Source organism: Aquarana catesbeiana, linkage group LG03 (genome assembly GCF_042186555.1).
Source record: "Aquarana catesbeiana isolate 2022-GZ linkage group LG03, ASM4218655v1, whole genome shotgun sequence".
In the NCBI taxonomy this organism is placed as follows: domain Eukaryota; kingdom Metazoa; phylum Chordata; class Amphibia; order Anura; family Ranidae; genus Aquarana; species Aquarana catesbeiana.
The window spans coordinates 724,550,616-724,564,379 of NC_133326.1; the positions used below are offsets into that span (position 1 = coordinate 724,550,616).

Genomic DNA, 13,764 nt, shown 5'->3' on the forward strand with positions numbered 1-13,764 from the left:
TATAGTACCAAAAGTATTGGGACGCCTGCCTATTACAAGCACATGAACTTTAACGTGGTTGTAAACCCTTACTTACCACTTTTCCCTACAGTTAAGCCTATAATAAGGCTTATCTGTGGGTACTTGAAATATCTCCTAGACCTACATGGTTTAGGAGATATTTACCAATTGCACTTGCGCCAACGTCATCGGCGCATGCGCACTGAAAAAAGGGCACAATCGTTCCACAGGGCCCATGTCATGACCACTGGGTCCCGCGCTCATGCGCGGGAGTAACGTCACATGACTCTGGCCAGTCACAGAACCAGAGTCCATGGCCCCCGTAAGGAAGAGGGTTGAAGATGGACGTGGCCACTAGTGGGGGCATCGCGGGCTTCATTTGCAGGTACGTGGCACATAATGGGCAAGTATGCAATGCATACTTGCCCATTATGCTTTTACTTTGCAGGGAACAAAAGAGGAAGAAAAACCCATCAGGGTTTACTTCCTTTTTAATGGCATCCCAGTCTTTGTCTGTAGGGTTCAATATTGAGTTGGCCCACCCTTTGCAGCTATAACAGCTTCAACTTTTCTGGGAAGGCTGTCCACAAGGTTTAGGAGTGTGTCTATGGGAGTATTTGACCATTCTTCCAGAAGAGCATTTGTGAGGTCAGGCACTTATGTTGTATGAGTCTCCGCTCTTATTCATCCCAAAGGTGTTCTATCGGGTTGAGGTCAGGACTCTGTGCAGGCCAGTCAAGTTCCTCCACCCCAAACTCGCTTATCCATGTCTTTATGGACCTTGATTTGTGCACTGGTGTGAAGTCATGTTGGAACAGTAAGGGGCCATCCCCAAACTGTTCCCACAAAGTTGGGAGCATGAAAATGTCCAAAATGTCTTGGTATGCTGACCCCTTAAGAGTTCCCTTCACTGGAACTAAGGAGCCAAGCCCAACCCCTGAAAAACAACCCCCACACCATAATCCCCCCTCCACCAAATGATTTGGACCAATGCGCAAAGCAAGGTCCATAAATACATGGATGAGAGAGTTTGGGGTGGAGGAACTTGACTGGCCTGCACAGAGTCCTGACCTCAACCCGATAGAACACCTTTGGGATGAATTAGAGCGGAGACTGCGAGCCAGGCCTTCTCATCCAACATCAGTGCCTGACCTCACAAATGCGCTTCTGAATGAATGGTCAAACATTCCCATAGACACACTCCTAAACCTTGTGGACAGCCTTCCCAGAAGAGTTGAAGCTGTTATAGCTGTAAAGGGTGGGCCAACTCAATATTGAATGCTATGGACCATGCCCAGACTGGCCATAGGGTGCACCAGGCGCTTGTCCGGTGCACTGGGGCCATCGGGCTGCATGTCCTAAGAAGAGGGGTCTGTTGATGACCAGGCCACACAGCAGGAGATAAGTGGCGACCTCCGTGTGCACAGGGCTAACACAAACCGCAGCCGCCGCTCACCTCCCGCTATGCGCCCGTCCCTAAAGTAGGGCCGGCGCCAGAAAACTAGGACATGCAGAAGAAGGCGGGAGAGAAATATGTGCAGGGGACAGACACCTCCTGGCTGCTGAACAAGGAGGAAGGTGAGTGCACTGAACTGAACTGATCCAGTGTTTGTTACAGCCAAAGTTCTGCTCTGTAGTGGCGGGGAAAGAGGGCGGAATGGGACTGTCTCTTTGCTGGTCTGGGGCTGTCTCTTTGCTGGTCTGCGGCTGTCTCTTTGCTGGTCTGGGGCTGTCTCTTTGCCGGTCTGGGGCTGTCTCTTTGCCGGTCTGAGGCTGTCTCTTTGCCGGTCTGAGGCTGTCTCTTTGCCGGTCTGAGGCTGTCTCTTTGCCGGACTAAGGATGTCTCTTTGCCGGACTGAGGCTGTCTCTTTGCCGGACTGGGGCTGTCTCTTTGCTGGTCTGGGGCTGTCTCTTTGCTGGTCTGGGGCTGTCTCTTTGCTGGTCTGGGGCTGTCTCTTTGCTGGTGTGGGACTGTCTCTTTGCTGGTGTGGGACGTCTCTTTGCTGGACTGGGGCTGTCTCTTTGCTGGTCTGGGGGTGTCTCTTTGCCGGTCTGGGGCTGTCTCTTTGCCGGTCTGAGGCTGTCTCTTTGCCGGTCTGAGGCTGTCTCTTTGCCGGTCTGAGGCTGTCTCTTTGCCGGTCTGAGGCTGTCTCTTTGCCGGACTAAGGATGTCTCTTTGCCGGACTGAGGCTGTCTCTTTGCTGGACTGGTGATGTCTCTTTGCTGGACTGGTGATGTCTCTTTGCTGGACTGAGGCTGTCTCTTTGCTGGACTGAGGCTGTCTCTTTGCTGGTCTGGGACTGTCTCTTTGCTGGTCTGGGGCTGTCTCTTTGCTGGTCTGGGGCTGTCTCTTTGCTGGTCTGGGGCTGTCTCTTTGCTGGTCTGGGGCTGTCTCTTTGCTGGTCTGAGGCTGTCTCTTTGCTGGACTGAGGCTGTCTCTTTGCTGGACTGAGGCTGTCTCTTTGCTGGTCTGGGGCTGTCTCTTTGCTGGTCTGGGGCTGTCTCTTTGCTGGTCTGGGGCTGTCTCTTTGCTGGTCTGGGGCTGTCTCTTTGCTGGACTGAGGCTGTCTCTTTGCTGGACTGAGGCTGTCTCTTTGCTGGTCTGGGACTGTCTCTTTGCTGGTCTGGGACTGTCTCTTTGCTGGTTTGGGACTGTCTCTTTGCTGGCCTGAGGCTGTCTCTTTGCTGGCCTGAGGCTGTCTCTTTGCTGGTCTGAGGCTGTCTCTTTGCTGGCCTGGGGCTGTCTCTTTGCTGGCCTGGGGCTGTCTCTTTGCTGGCCTGGGGCTGTCTCTTTGCTGGTCTGGGGCTGTCTCTTTGCTGGTCTGAGGCTGTCTCTTTGCTGGACTAAGGATGTCTCTTTGCTGGACTGGGGCTGTCTCTTTGCTGGACTGGGACTGTCTCTTTGCTGGACTGGGACTGTCTCTTTGCTGGTCTGGGACTGTCTCTTTGCTGGTCTGGGACTGTCTCTTTGCTGGTCTGGGGCTGTCTCTTTGCTGGTCTGGGGCTGTCTCTTTGCTGGTCTGAGGCTGTCTCTTTGCTGGTCTGGGGATGTCTCTTTGCTGGTCTGGGGATGTCTCTTTGCTGGTCCGATGCTGTCTCTTTGCTGGTCCGATGCTGTCTCTTTGCTGGTCCGATGCTGTCTCTTTGCTGGTCTGAGGCTGTCTCTTTGCTGGTCTGGGGATGTCTCTTTGCTGGTCTGGGGATGTCTCTTTGCTGGTCTGGGGATGTCTCTTTGCTGGTCTGGGGATGTCTCTTTGCTGGTCCGATGCTGTCTCTTTGCTGGTCCGATGCTGTCTCTTTGCTGAATTTTGATGTCTCTCAGGATGAATATCCCGTCACCAACCACCCCGTGTGAACGGCCACCCCCCCCCCCCATGCCATTAAAGTTCATGTGTGTGTAAAGGCAGGTGTCCCAATGCTTTTGGTAATGTGTATGTGAATTCAGATGTAAAGGGGAACTCTGCAGATTCTGATGTAAAGGGGAACTCTGCAGATTCCGATGTAAAGGGGAACTCTGCAGATTCCGATGTAAAGGGGAACTCTGCAGATTCAGCTGTAAAGGGGAACTCTGCAGATTCAGATGTAAAGGGGAACTCTGCAGAATCAGCTGTAAAAAGGAAGCTCTGTGGCAGCCCCTTCTACCAGCCATGATCTGCCAGTATCTGTATTGGGAAGCAGAGAGACCCAGTGATGACGTCATTGATTCTTAAATAAAGGTATATATATAGAGAAAAATGTCGGGTTACTTGTACTTTTAACTGCAACAGAGAAAAAAAATCAGGTTTCCTGCCCTGCCAGACAGGGTTGTGCTGTGTGGCAGAGTTGTGTAAATCTCAGGGCTGGATGGACAGATATACAAATCATTTGGTGAGTAAACCCCCCCCTCCCCCGTATATCATCGGTGTATTTTGCTGTTTGTCTGGAGTTTACCTTTAAGGCCGGTGACGTTACAAGTACGAGAGCCATGACAACCGATACTAACAGTCAATACCGGGTTGGTCACATTCCAATTCACATTTTCAGGGAAATGAAACTTACAGCAGAAAGCAGGAAACTTTTTTTTTTGTTGTTGTTATCTTGAGTTTATGTATAGAAAACTTCTTCTTTCCTCTCCAGTTATTCTCCACTTTCTGCCCCCATGGACATTGGGAGGGGTAAATATCAGAGCAGGGGCAAAATGATACCATGATTATAACAAGTCCACATTCATTGTCCATTACCGCTCATCCCCTCACTTACCTGCCTCCTTCGAGTATGTGTGATCACCTCCGACCTCAAACTCTTCTTCATCACACTTCCTCTTCTTCTGGATATACACATGATCTTTGTTCTGTGTTTTCTTCATCCTCTCTGGGTTCTGGTCCCACCCCAGGGTCGCATGGTACAGGTAGGTGTTCTCCACCATGGTGATGGGGTGTCAAGATGGCATGGAAGGTGCAGTGTTAGATGCTATGCCAGGGGTGGGTAACTGGGTATGGGTGGTGGGGATGTCTAGCTGGGTGTAGGGTATGGGTGGGGATGTCTAGCTGAGTGTAGGGTATGGGTGGGGATGTCTAGCTGGGTGTAGGGTATGGGTGGGGATGTCTAGCGGGGTGTAGGATGGTGGGGGGGATGTCTAGCTGGGTGTAGGGTATGGGTGGGGATGTCTAGCGGGGTGTAGGATGGTGGGGGGGATGTCTAGCTGGGTGTGAGGTGGGGATGTCTAGCTGGGTGTGAGGTGGTGGTGGGGATGTCTAGCTGGGTGTAGGGTATGGGTGGGGATGTCTAGCGGGGTGTAGGATGGTGGGGGGGATGTCTAGCGGGGTGTAGGATGGTGGGGGGGATGTCTAGCTGGGTGTGAGGTGGTGGTGGGGATGTCTAGCTGGGTGTAGGGTATGGGTGGGGATGTCTAGCGGGGTGTAGGATGGTGGGGGGGATGTCTAGCTGGGTGTGAGGTGGTGGTGGGGATGTCTAGCTGGGTGTGAGGTGGTGGTGGGGATGTCTAGCTGGGTGTAGGGTGGTGGTGGGCATGTCTAATTGTGTGTAGGGTGGTGGTGGGCATGTCTAGCTGGGTGTAGGGTAGGGGTGGGGATGTCTAGCTGGGTGTAGGGTAGGGGTGGGGATGTCTATCTGGGTGTAGGATGGTGGGGATGTCTATCTGCGTGTAGGATGGTGGGGATGTCTAGCTGGGTGTAGAGTAGGGGTGGGGATGTCTAGCTGGGTGTAGGATGGTGGGGATGTCTAGCTGGGTGTAGGGTGGTGATGGGGATGTCTAGCTGGGTGTAGGGTGGTGATGGGGATGTCTAGCTGGGTGTAGGGTGATGGTGGGGATGTCTAGCTGGGTGTAGAGTAGGGGTGGGGATGTCTAGCTGGGTGTAGGATGGTGGGGATGTCTAGCTGGGTGTAGGGTGGTGGTGGGGTTCCCTAGCTTGGTGTAGGGTGGGGATGTCTAGCTGGGTGTAGGGTGGTGGTGGGGATGTCTAGCTGGGTGTAGGGGGTAGAGGAATGTGGTGTGTATATCTAGGAGTACAAGGTGGGCAAGGATCTGCTGCTGGATGTTGGGAATGTGTAGCTGGGTGTAGCATACAGGGTTGTGGTGAGGGGGTATCAGGAATGTGCAGCAGGTGTAGTGAGATAGGGATGTGGGTGTTTTAAGATGTACAGCAGGGTGTAAAGGGACAGAGATATGGTGTTGGGTATGTGTAGCTGAGTGTAGGGAAACAGTTATATGGTGTGGGGTATCAGGATGTGTAGATGGGTGCAGAGGGCATGCATGTCTTGAATATGGTCAGGGATGTGGTGTTGGGTGTTGGGGATATGTAGCTGAGTGTAGAGGGACAGGAGTGGTGTTGGATCTTGGGGATGTGTAGTTGAGTGTAGAGGGACAGGAATTTGGTGTGTGTGTGTGTGTGGGGGGGGGATTGGGGTGTTGAGGATATGTAGCTAAGAAGGGTAGGGGGACAGGAAAGTGGTGTTGGGTGTCGGGGATGTGTAGTTGGTTATAAGGGGACAGGTATGTGGTATTTGGAGTCCAGGAGGTGTATCTTGGTATAGAGGGACAGGGTTGTGCTGTTGGGTGTCAGGGATGAGTGTGGGGGGTGTCAGGGATGAGTGTGGGAGGTGTCAGGGATGAGTGTGGGAGGTGTCAGGGATGAGTGTGGGAGGTGTCAGGGATGAGCGTGGGAGGTGTCTCGGCCAGATTGATATCTGAAATCTAGTTATGTCACTTTATTTTCATGTATTTTATAGGTTTCCTGGTCAGACTCCGCCCCCTCATTTGAGGCTCATAGATAGAACTGTAACCTTTAGTCAAAGCTGTTTTGAAAGCCAGATAACAAGCATTGAAAAGGCAATTCAAAGTCACCCGGGGTCACGCTGTGAGTTCATGTCAGCTGTGTGTGTCATGATATAACAAACTACAACACAACACACTGCAGGATCATCCGGCCAACAGGTTAAAGGGGAACTCCAAACAAAACACAAGATTTAGTAATAATTTAGAGGAAGAGTGGATGTCCTGAGTAGTCTGCATCTACATGCACTGCTGCCAGTAAAGCTAACAATCTGTAACATAACCCCCCCCCCCCCACAGTTATACAGAGCTGAGTATATATTATATATACAGGGTGGGATACAATGACAGTACATGTGGTATATACAGAGTTGAGCATATATTATATATACAGTGTCGGATACAATGACAGCACATGCGGTATATACAGAGCTGAGTATATATTATATATACAGGGTGGTTTACAATGACAGCACATGCGGTATATACAGAGCTGAGTATATATTATATATACAGGGTGGGATACAATGACAGCACATGTGGTATTTACATAGTTGAGTATATATTATATATATACAGTGTCGGATACAATGACAGCTCATGCGGTAGATACAGAGCTGAGTCTATATTATATATACAGGGTGGTTTACAATGACAGCACATGTGGTATACACAGAGCTGAGTATATATTATATATACAGGGTGGTTTACAATGACAGCACATGTGGTATATACAGAGCTGAGTATATATTATATATACAGGGTGGTTTACAATGACAGCACATGTGGTATATACAGAGCTGAGTATATATTATATATACAGGGTGGTTTACAGTGACAGGACATGTGGTATGTACAGCCCAGACACATGAAGGATATGACAGGTGCGAAGAGTCTTGGGAATGACACATTGGACCCCCCTGTTGTCCCGTCCGTCACACACACATCCGGCAGCTGCAGCCAATAACCAGGGACGGGGGAGATGGACAAACAGACATGGAGGAGGACAGACATCTCCAAATAATGCTGCTACTGTGCTGGACACTTCTACAAGGTGAGGACTGGGGGGACTTGGGGAGACATGGGGGTACAGGGGAGAAAATGATTATCGGGGTAGATATTAGGGTCTTGGAGGTGGAGAGTATACATGAGGGCTTCAGGGGGTGAGGAAGAAGATCAGGGGCAGATATTGGGGTCTTCAAGGTGGAGAGTATACATGAGGGCTTCAAGGGGTGAGGAAGAAGATCAGGGGCAAATATTAGGGTTTTGGAGGTGGAGAGTATACATGAGGGCTTCAGGGGGCGAGGAAGAAGATCAGGGGCAGATATTAGGCTATAGTAGGTAGGGGAAATAACCAGAGGGGAGACATGAGGGTTAATGGGGGTTAGAAGGAGCGGGTATGAGAGTGCAGCGGGTGAAGAAAGGTATTGGGAACAGATAAAAGGGTATCGGAGGTGGGGAGAAGACTAGGGGCATATATGAGGAATACAGGGAGTTAGAATGGGTGCAGCTATAAGGATAATAGGGAGTGAGTAGGGAGATTTGGGGCAAATGAGAGTATAGGGGTGAGGAGGGGATCTGGGGGAAGTTATGACGGTCTAAGTGATAAGGAGGAGGATTTCGGGGGTAAGAAGAAGACCAGGGGCAGATATGAGGTTATGAGTGGTAGAAGGAGCACTGGGGCAGATATTAGGGTATAGGAGTTGGGGAGAAGGCCACAGGGTGGACATGAGGGTTACAAAGGATGAGGAGGGAAATTGGGGGACAGATATTAGGGTATAGGAGGTGGGGAGAAGACTACAGGGTGGACATGAGGGTTACAAGGGATGAGGAGGGAAATTGGGGGACAGATATTAGGGTATAGGAGTTGGGGAGAAGGCCACAGGGTGGACACGAGGGTTACAAGGGATGAGGAGGGGAAATTGGGGGACAGATATTAGGGTATAGGAGGTGGGGAGAAGACTACAGGGTGGACATGAGTGTTACATGGGATGAGGAGGGAAATTGGGGGACAGATATTAGGGTATAGGAGTTGGGGAGAAGGCCGCAGGGTGGACACGAGGGTTACAAGGGATGAGGAGGGAAATTGGGGGACAGATATTAGGGTATAGGAGGTGGGGAGAAGACTACAGGGTGGACATGAGGGTTACAAGGGATGAGGAGGGAAATTGGGGGACAGATATTAGGGTATAGGAGGTGGGGAGAAGGCCACAGGGTGGACATGAGGGTTACAAGGGATGAGGAGGGAAATTGGGGGACAGATATTAGGGTATAGGAGGTGGGGAGAAGACTACAGGGTGGACATGAGGGTTACAAGGGGTGAGGAGGACTCTCTATAATGTGTGAGTGGCACTCCTAGTACATTGATCTCCTTAACATATGGGGATTGTATTATTGAAATGTTATGCTGCATTTTTCATCCAATTGGAATATTATATTTCCCTCCTATCTTTTTTTCTATACAGGATACTTTTTTTACAGTCAAGGAAATAAGGTCCTGAGGAAGCATAAATCGAAACGTCAACCTCTTTGACTCAGTAGTGACAGGGATCCAATATGATATATACTATGTGGTTGTATCAATGAGAGCTTCAATTTTCTTGTTTTTATCTTGTGCTAATAATTTTTAGAATACATTTTTTGTAATGTATGTGTAATAAAAGGATTTCATAATATTTTGCAATGCTGTTCCTTTTCTGGTACCGGTAAAGTCCGCTCAAAATGTCCCAATCTTCTAAAACAATTTATATATGGATGTGGTACCCCCTTAGCCATTTATCTCTTTAAATATAGGGTGAGGAGGGCAATCGGGGGCAGATATTAGGGTATAGGAGGTGGGGAGAAGACTGCAGGGTGGACATGAGGGTTACAAGGAGTGAGGCGGCCCATCCAGGGCAGATATTAGGGAATAGGAGGGGTAGACATGAGGGTTACATGGGGTTAGATGGGGCACATATTAGGTTTACAGGGGGTGAGGAGGGGGACTGGCAGCAGATTTTAGGGTATAGGAGGCGGGGAGAAGACTGACAGCAGCTATGAGGGTTAGGGGGTTTAGAAGAGGGGCAGATATATAGGTTATAGGGGGTGAGGAGGGGGATTGGAAAAAATATGAGGGTATAAGGAGTGAGGAGGTGGATGAGGGGAAAAAAAATGAGAGCATAAATAGGGTGATCGAGGACAAATACAAGGGTATAGTGGGTGAGGAAAAAGCCAAGGGGAAAACATGAGGGTACAAGGGAGAAGAAGAGACTGGGGAAAATATGAGTGAGGAGGGGGCATGGGGGAAGAAATGAGAGTGTATAAGGGGTAAAGAAGGTGATTGAGAGCAGATACAGGGGTATAAGGGGTGGATAGAAGACCTGGGGGCAAAGATTTGAGGGTACAGAGGCTGGGAAGGGAGCTTGAGGTAGATATGAGGGTACATATAGTGAGGAGGGGGCTTAAGGTAAATATGTGGGTACAGATGATAGGGAGGGTGACTCAGGGCAGATATTAGAGTACTAAGGCTGGGGAAGGGGACTATTGTGCAAATATGAGAGTACAGGGGCTGTGAAGAGGGACGTAGAGCATATATGAGGGTACAGGAGCTGTGGAGGGGCATTTGGGGAAGATATGAGGACACGGGGGCTTTGGAGGGGGACTTGGGGAAGATATGAGGGTACAGGGGCTGTGGAGGGGACTTGGGCAAGATATGAGGGTACAGGGGCTGTGGAGGGGGACTTGGGGAAGATATGAGGGTACAGAGGCTGTGGAGGGGAACTTGGGGAAGATGTAAGGGTACAGGGGCTGTGGAGGGAGACTTGGGGAAGACACAGTATGAGGGTACAGGAGAGTGGAGGGGGCTTGGAGAAGATATGAGGGTACAAGGGATGTGGAGGGGGTTTTGGAGAAGATATGAGGGTACAGGGGCTGTGGAGGGGACTTGGGCAAGATATGAGGGTACAGAGGCTGTGGAGGGAAACTTGGGGAATATATGAGGGTACAGGGGCTGTGGAGGGGAACTTGGGGAAGATATGAGGGTACAGGGGCTGTGGAGGGGACTTGGGCAAGATATGAGGGTACAGAGGCTGTGGAGGGGAACTTGGGCAAGATATGAGGGTACAGGGGCTGTGGAGGGGAACTTGGAGAAGATATGAGGGTGCAGGGGCTGTGGAGGGGAACTTGGGGAAGATATGAGGGTACAGGGGCTGTGGAGGGGAACTTGGGGAAGATATGAGGGTGCAGGGGCTGTGGAGGGAGACTTGGGGAAGACACAGTATGAGGGTACAGAGAGTGGAAGGGGCTTGGAGAAGATATGAGGGTACAGGGGATGTGGAGGGGGTTTTGGAGAAGATATGAGGGTACAGGGGCTGTGGAGGGGACTTGGGCAAGATATGAGGGTACAGAGGCTGTGGAGGGAAACTTGGGGAAGATATGAGGGTACAGGGGCTGTGGAGGGGAACTTGGGGAAGATATGAGGGTACAGAGGCTGTGGAGGGGAACTTGGGGAAGATGTAAGGGTACAGGGGCTGTGGAGGGAGACTTGGGGAAGACACAGTATGAGGGTACAGGAGAGTGGAGGGGGCTTGGAGAAGATATGAGGGTACAAGGGATGTGGAGGGGGTTTTGGAGAAGATATGAGGGTACAGGGGCTGTGGAGGGGACTTGGGCAAGATATGAGGGTACAGAGGCTGTGGAGGGAAACTTGGGGAATATATGAGGGTACAGGGGCTGTGGAGGGGAACTTGGGGAAGATATGAGGGTACAGGGGCTGTGGAGGGGACTTGGGCAAGATATGAGGGTACAGAGGCTGTGGAGGGGAACTTGGGCAAGATATGAGGGTACAGGGGCTGTGGAGGGGAACTTGGAGAAGATATGAGGGTGCAGGGGCTGTGGAGGGGAACTTGGGGAAGATATGAGGGTACAGGGGCTGTGGAGGGGAACTTGGGGAAGATATGAGGGTGCAGGGGCTGTGGAGGGAGACTTGGGGAAGACACAGTATGAGGGTACAGAGAGTGGAAGGGGCTTGGAGAAGATATGAGGGTACAGGGGATGTGGAGGGGGTTTTGGAGAAGATATGAGGGTACAGGGGCTGTGGAGGGGACTTGGGCAAGATATGAGGGTACAGAGGCTGTGGAGGGAAACTTGGGGAAGATATGAGGGTACAGGGGCTGTGGAGGGGAACTTGGGGAAGATATGAGGGTACAGAGGCTGTGGAGGGGAACTTGGGGAAGATGTAAGGGTACAGGGGCTGTGGAGGGAGACTTGGGGAAGACACAGTATGAGGGTACAGGAGAGTGGAGGGGGCTTGGAGAAGATATGAGGGTACAAGGGATGTGGAGGGGGTTTTGGAGAAGATATGAGGGTACAGGGGCTGTGGAGGGGACTTGGGCAAGATATGAGGGTACAGAGGCTGTGGAGGGAAACTTGGGGAATATATGAGGGTACAGGGGCTGTGGAGGGGAACTTGGGGAAGATATGAGGGTACAGGGGCTGTGGAGGGGACTTGGGCAAGATATGAGGGTACAGAGGCTGTGGAGGGGAACTTGGGCAAGATATGAGGGTACAGGGGCTGTGGAGGGGAACTTGGGGAAGATATGAGGGTACAGGGGCTGTGGAGGGGACTTGGGCAAGATATGAGGGTACAGAGGCTGTGGAGGGAAACTTGGGGAATATATGAGGGTACAGGGGCTGTGGAGGGGAACTTGGGGAAGATATGAGGGTACAGGGGCTGTGGAGGGGACTTGGGCAAGATATGAGGGTACAGAGGCTGTGGAGGGGAACTTGGGCAAGATATGAGGGTACAGGGGCTGTGGAGGGGAACTTGGAGAAGATATGAGGGTTCAGGGGCTGTGGAGGGGAACTTGGGGAAGATATGAGGGTACAGGGGCTGTGGAGGGGAACTTGGGGAAGATATGAGGGTGCAGGGGCTGTGGAGGGAGACTTGGGGAAGACACAGTATGAGGGTACAGGAGAGTGGAAGGGGCTTGGAGAAGATATGAGGGTACAGGGGATGTGGAGGGGGTTTTGGAGAAGATATGAGGGTACAGGGGCTGTGGAGGGGACTTGGGCAAGATATGAGGGTACAGAGGCTGTGGAGGGAAACTTGGGGAAGATATGAGGGTACAGGGGCTGTGGAGGGGAACTTGGGGAAGATATGAGGGTACAGGGGCTGTGGAGGGGACTTGGGCAAGATATGAGGGTACAGAGGCTGTGGAGGGGAACTTGGGCAAGATATGAGGGTACAGGGGCTGTGGAGGGGAACTTGGGGAAGATATGAGGGTACAGGGGCTGTGGAGGGAGACTTGGGGAAGACACAGTATGAGGGTACCATGGCTGTGGAGGGGGACTTGGGGAAGATATGAGGGTACAGGGGCTATGGAGGGGGACTTGGGGAAGATATGAGAGTACAGGGGATGTGGAGGGGGATTTGGGGAAGATATGAGGGTACAGGGGATGTGGAGGGGGATTTGGGGAAGATATGAGGGTATAGGTGCTGTGGAGGGGGATTTGGGGAAGATATGAGGGTACAGGGGATGTGGAGGGGGATTTGGGGAAGATATGAGGGTATAGGTGCTGTGGAGGGGGATTTGGGGAAGATATGAGGGTACAGGGGCTGTGGCAGGGGCTTTAGAAAGATATGAGGTTACAAAGGCTGTGGAGGTTTTTCCTTTTAGTTTTTCAATCACCTTTTCTGTCACTTTTTAAATAGCTTTTTTTTTTTTTTTTTCCTCTGGTTCCTTCAGTCTATCAATTAAGGGGGGTGGTTAATTGCTCACAGGTGCCTATTTAACTAGGTGTAGGACTCAGTCTGAGCATGCTCAGTCTGAGGCTGTGGAACTTTGTGCAAGTGGAACTGGTCTAAGTGGTCAGTTAAAACCAGAGGGAGAGTGAACAAGTCTTGCTTGTTGTTTGCTGGATTGCATTTTTGGGGCTTTTCCTTTTAGTTTTTCAATCACCTTTTCTGTCACTTTTTAAATAGCTTTATTTATTTATTTATTTATTTTTTCCTCTGGTTCCTTCAGTCTATCAATTAAGGGGGGTGGTTAATTGCTCACAGGTGCCTATTTAACTAGGTGTAGGACTCAGTCTGAGCGTGCTCAGTCTGAGGCTGTGGAACATTGTGCAAGTGGAACTGGTCTAAGTGGTGAGTTAAAACCAGAGTTTAAAACAGGAAGTTATAACAGGGGTCATAGTACCTGTGTAGTGTGAGTATCTGAGTGTTGTCTGAGTAGTGTGTGTGGATCGTTAGTACTTGTGTATTGTGTACTGTATACTTGAGTATTGCGAGTGCACGTAGGTCTGCGACTGTTCTGCGATTGCACGTAGGTCTGTGAGTACCTGTGTATTGTTTTGTTGTGTACCTGTGTATTGTCTTTAGTATTAGTGCCAGGAAGCTAACTGTTAGGTAATTTGGACAGGGTAAAATCCCCAAATCCTCACTATATTCAATAGGTACGATGCCCGGTGGGTGTGGAGAGGCGACTCTTTGTACATTTTGCCGCATGTATGCG

The 13,764-nt window shown here is 50.8% G+C and overlaps 2 protein-coding genes across 6 annotated transcripts in view; one reads left to right on the forward strand and one right to left on the reverse strand.

Moving 5' to 3' along the window:
- Positions 1-6,174, reverse strand: part of LOC141133736 (protein mono-ADP-ribosyltransferase PARP14-like) — a 40,412-nt gene extending 34,238 nt beyond the window's left edge. For both annotated transcript variants that reach the window (XM_073623263.1, XM_073623262.1), the window contains exon 1: positions 4,240-6,174. In XM_073623263.1, the coding sequence (XP_073479364.1) occupies positions 4,240-4,405 (166 nt within the window). In that variant the 5' untranslated portion in view covers positions 4,406-6,174. The remainder of the gene's footprint in view (positions 1-4,239) is intronic.
- The window catches only part of CHRNB1 (cholinergic receptor nicotinic beta 1 subunit), a 152,022-nt gene continuing 139,755 nt past the window's right edge, over positions 1,498-13,764 (forward strand). The window contains exons 1-2 of one of the 4 annotated variants that reach the window (XM_073623268.1): positions 1,498-1,578; positions 7,095-7,325. In XM_073623268.1, coding sequence (XP_073479369.1) covers positions 7,268-7,325 — 58 coding nt within the window. In that variant the 5' untranslated portion in view covers positions 1,498-1,578; positions 7,095-7,267. Of the gene's footprint in view, positions 1,579-3,435; positions 4,388-6,228; positions 7,326-13,764 lie in introns of those variants that run through there. The other 3 variants (XM_073623264.1, XM_073623267.1, XM_073623269.1) reach the window with 3 other exon arrangements.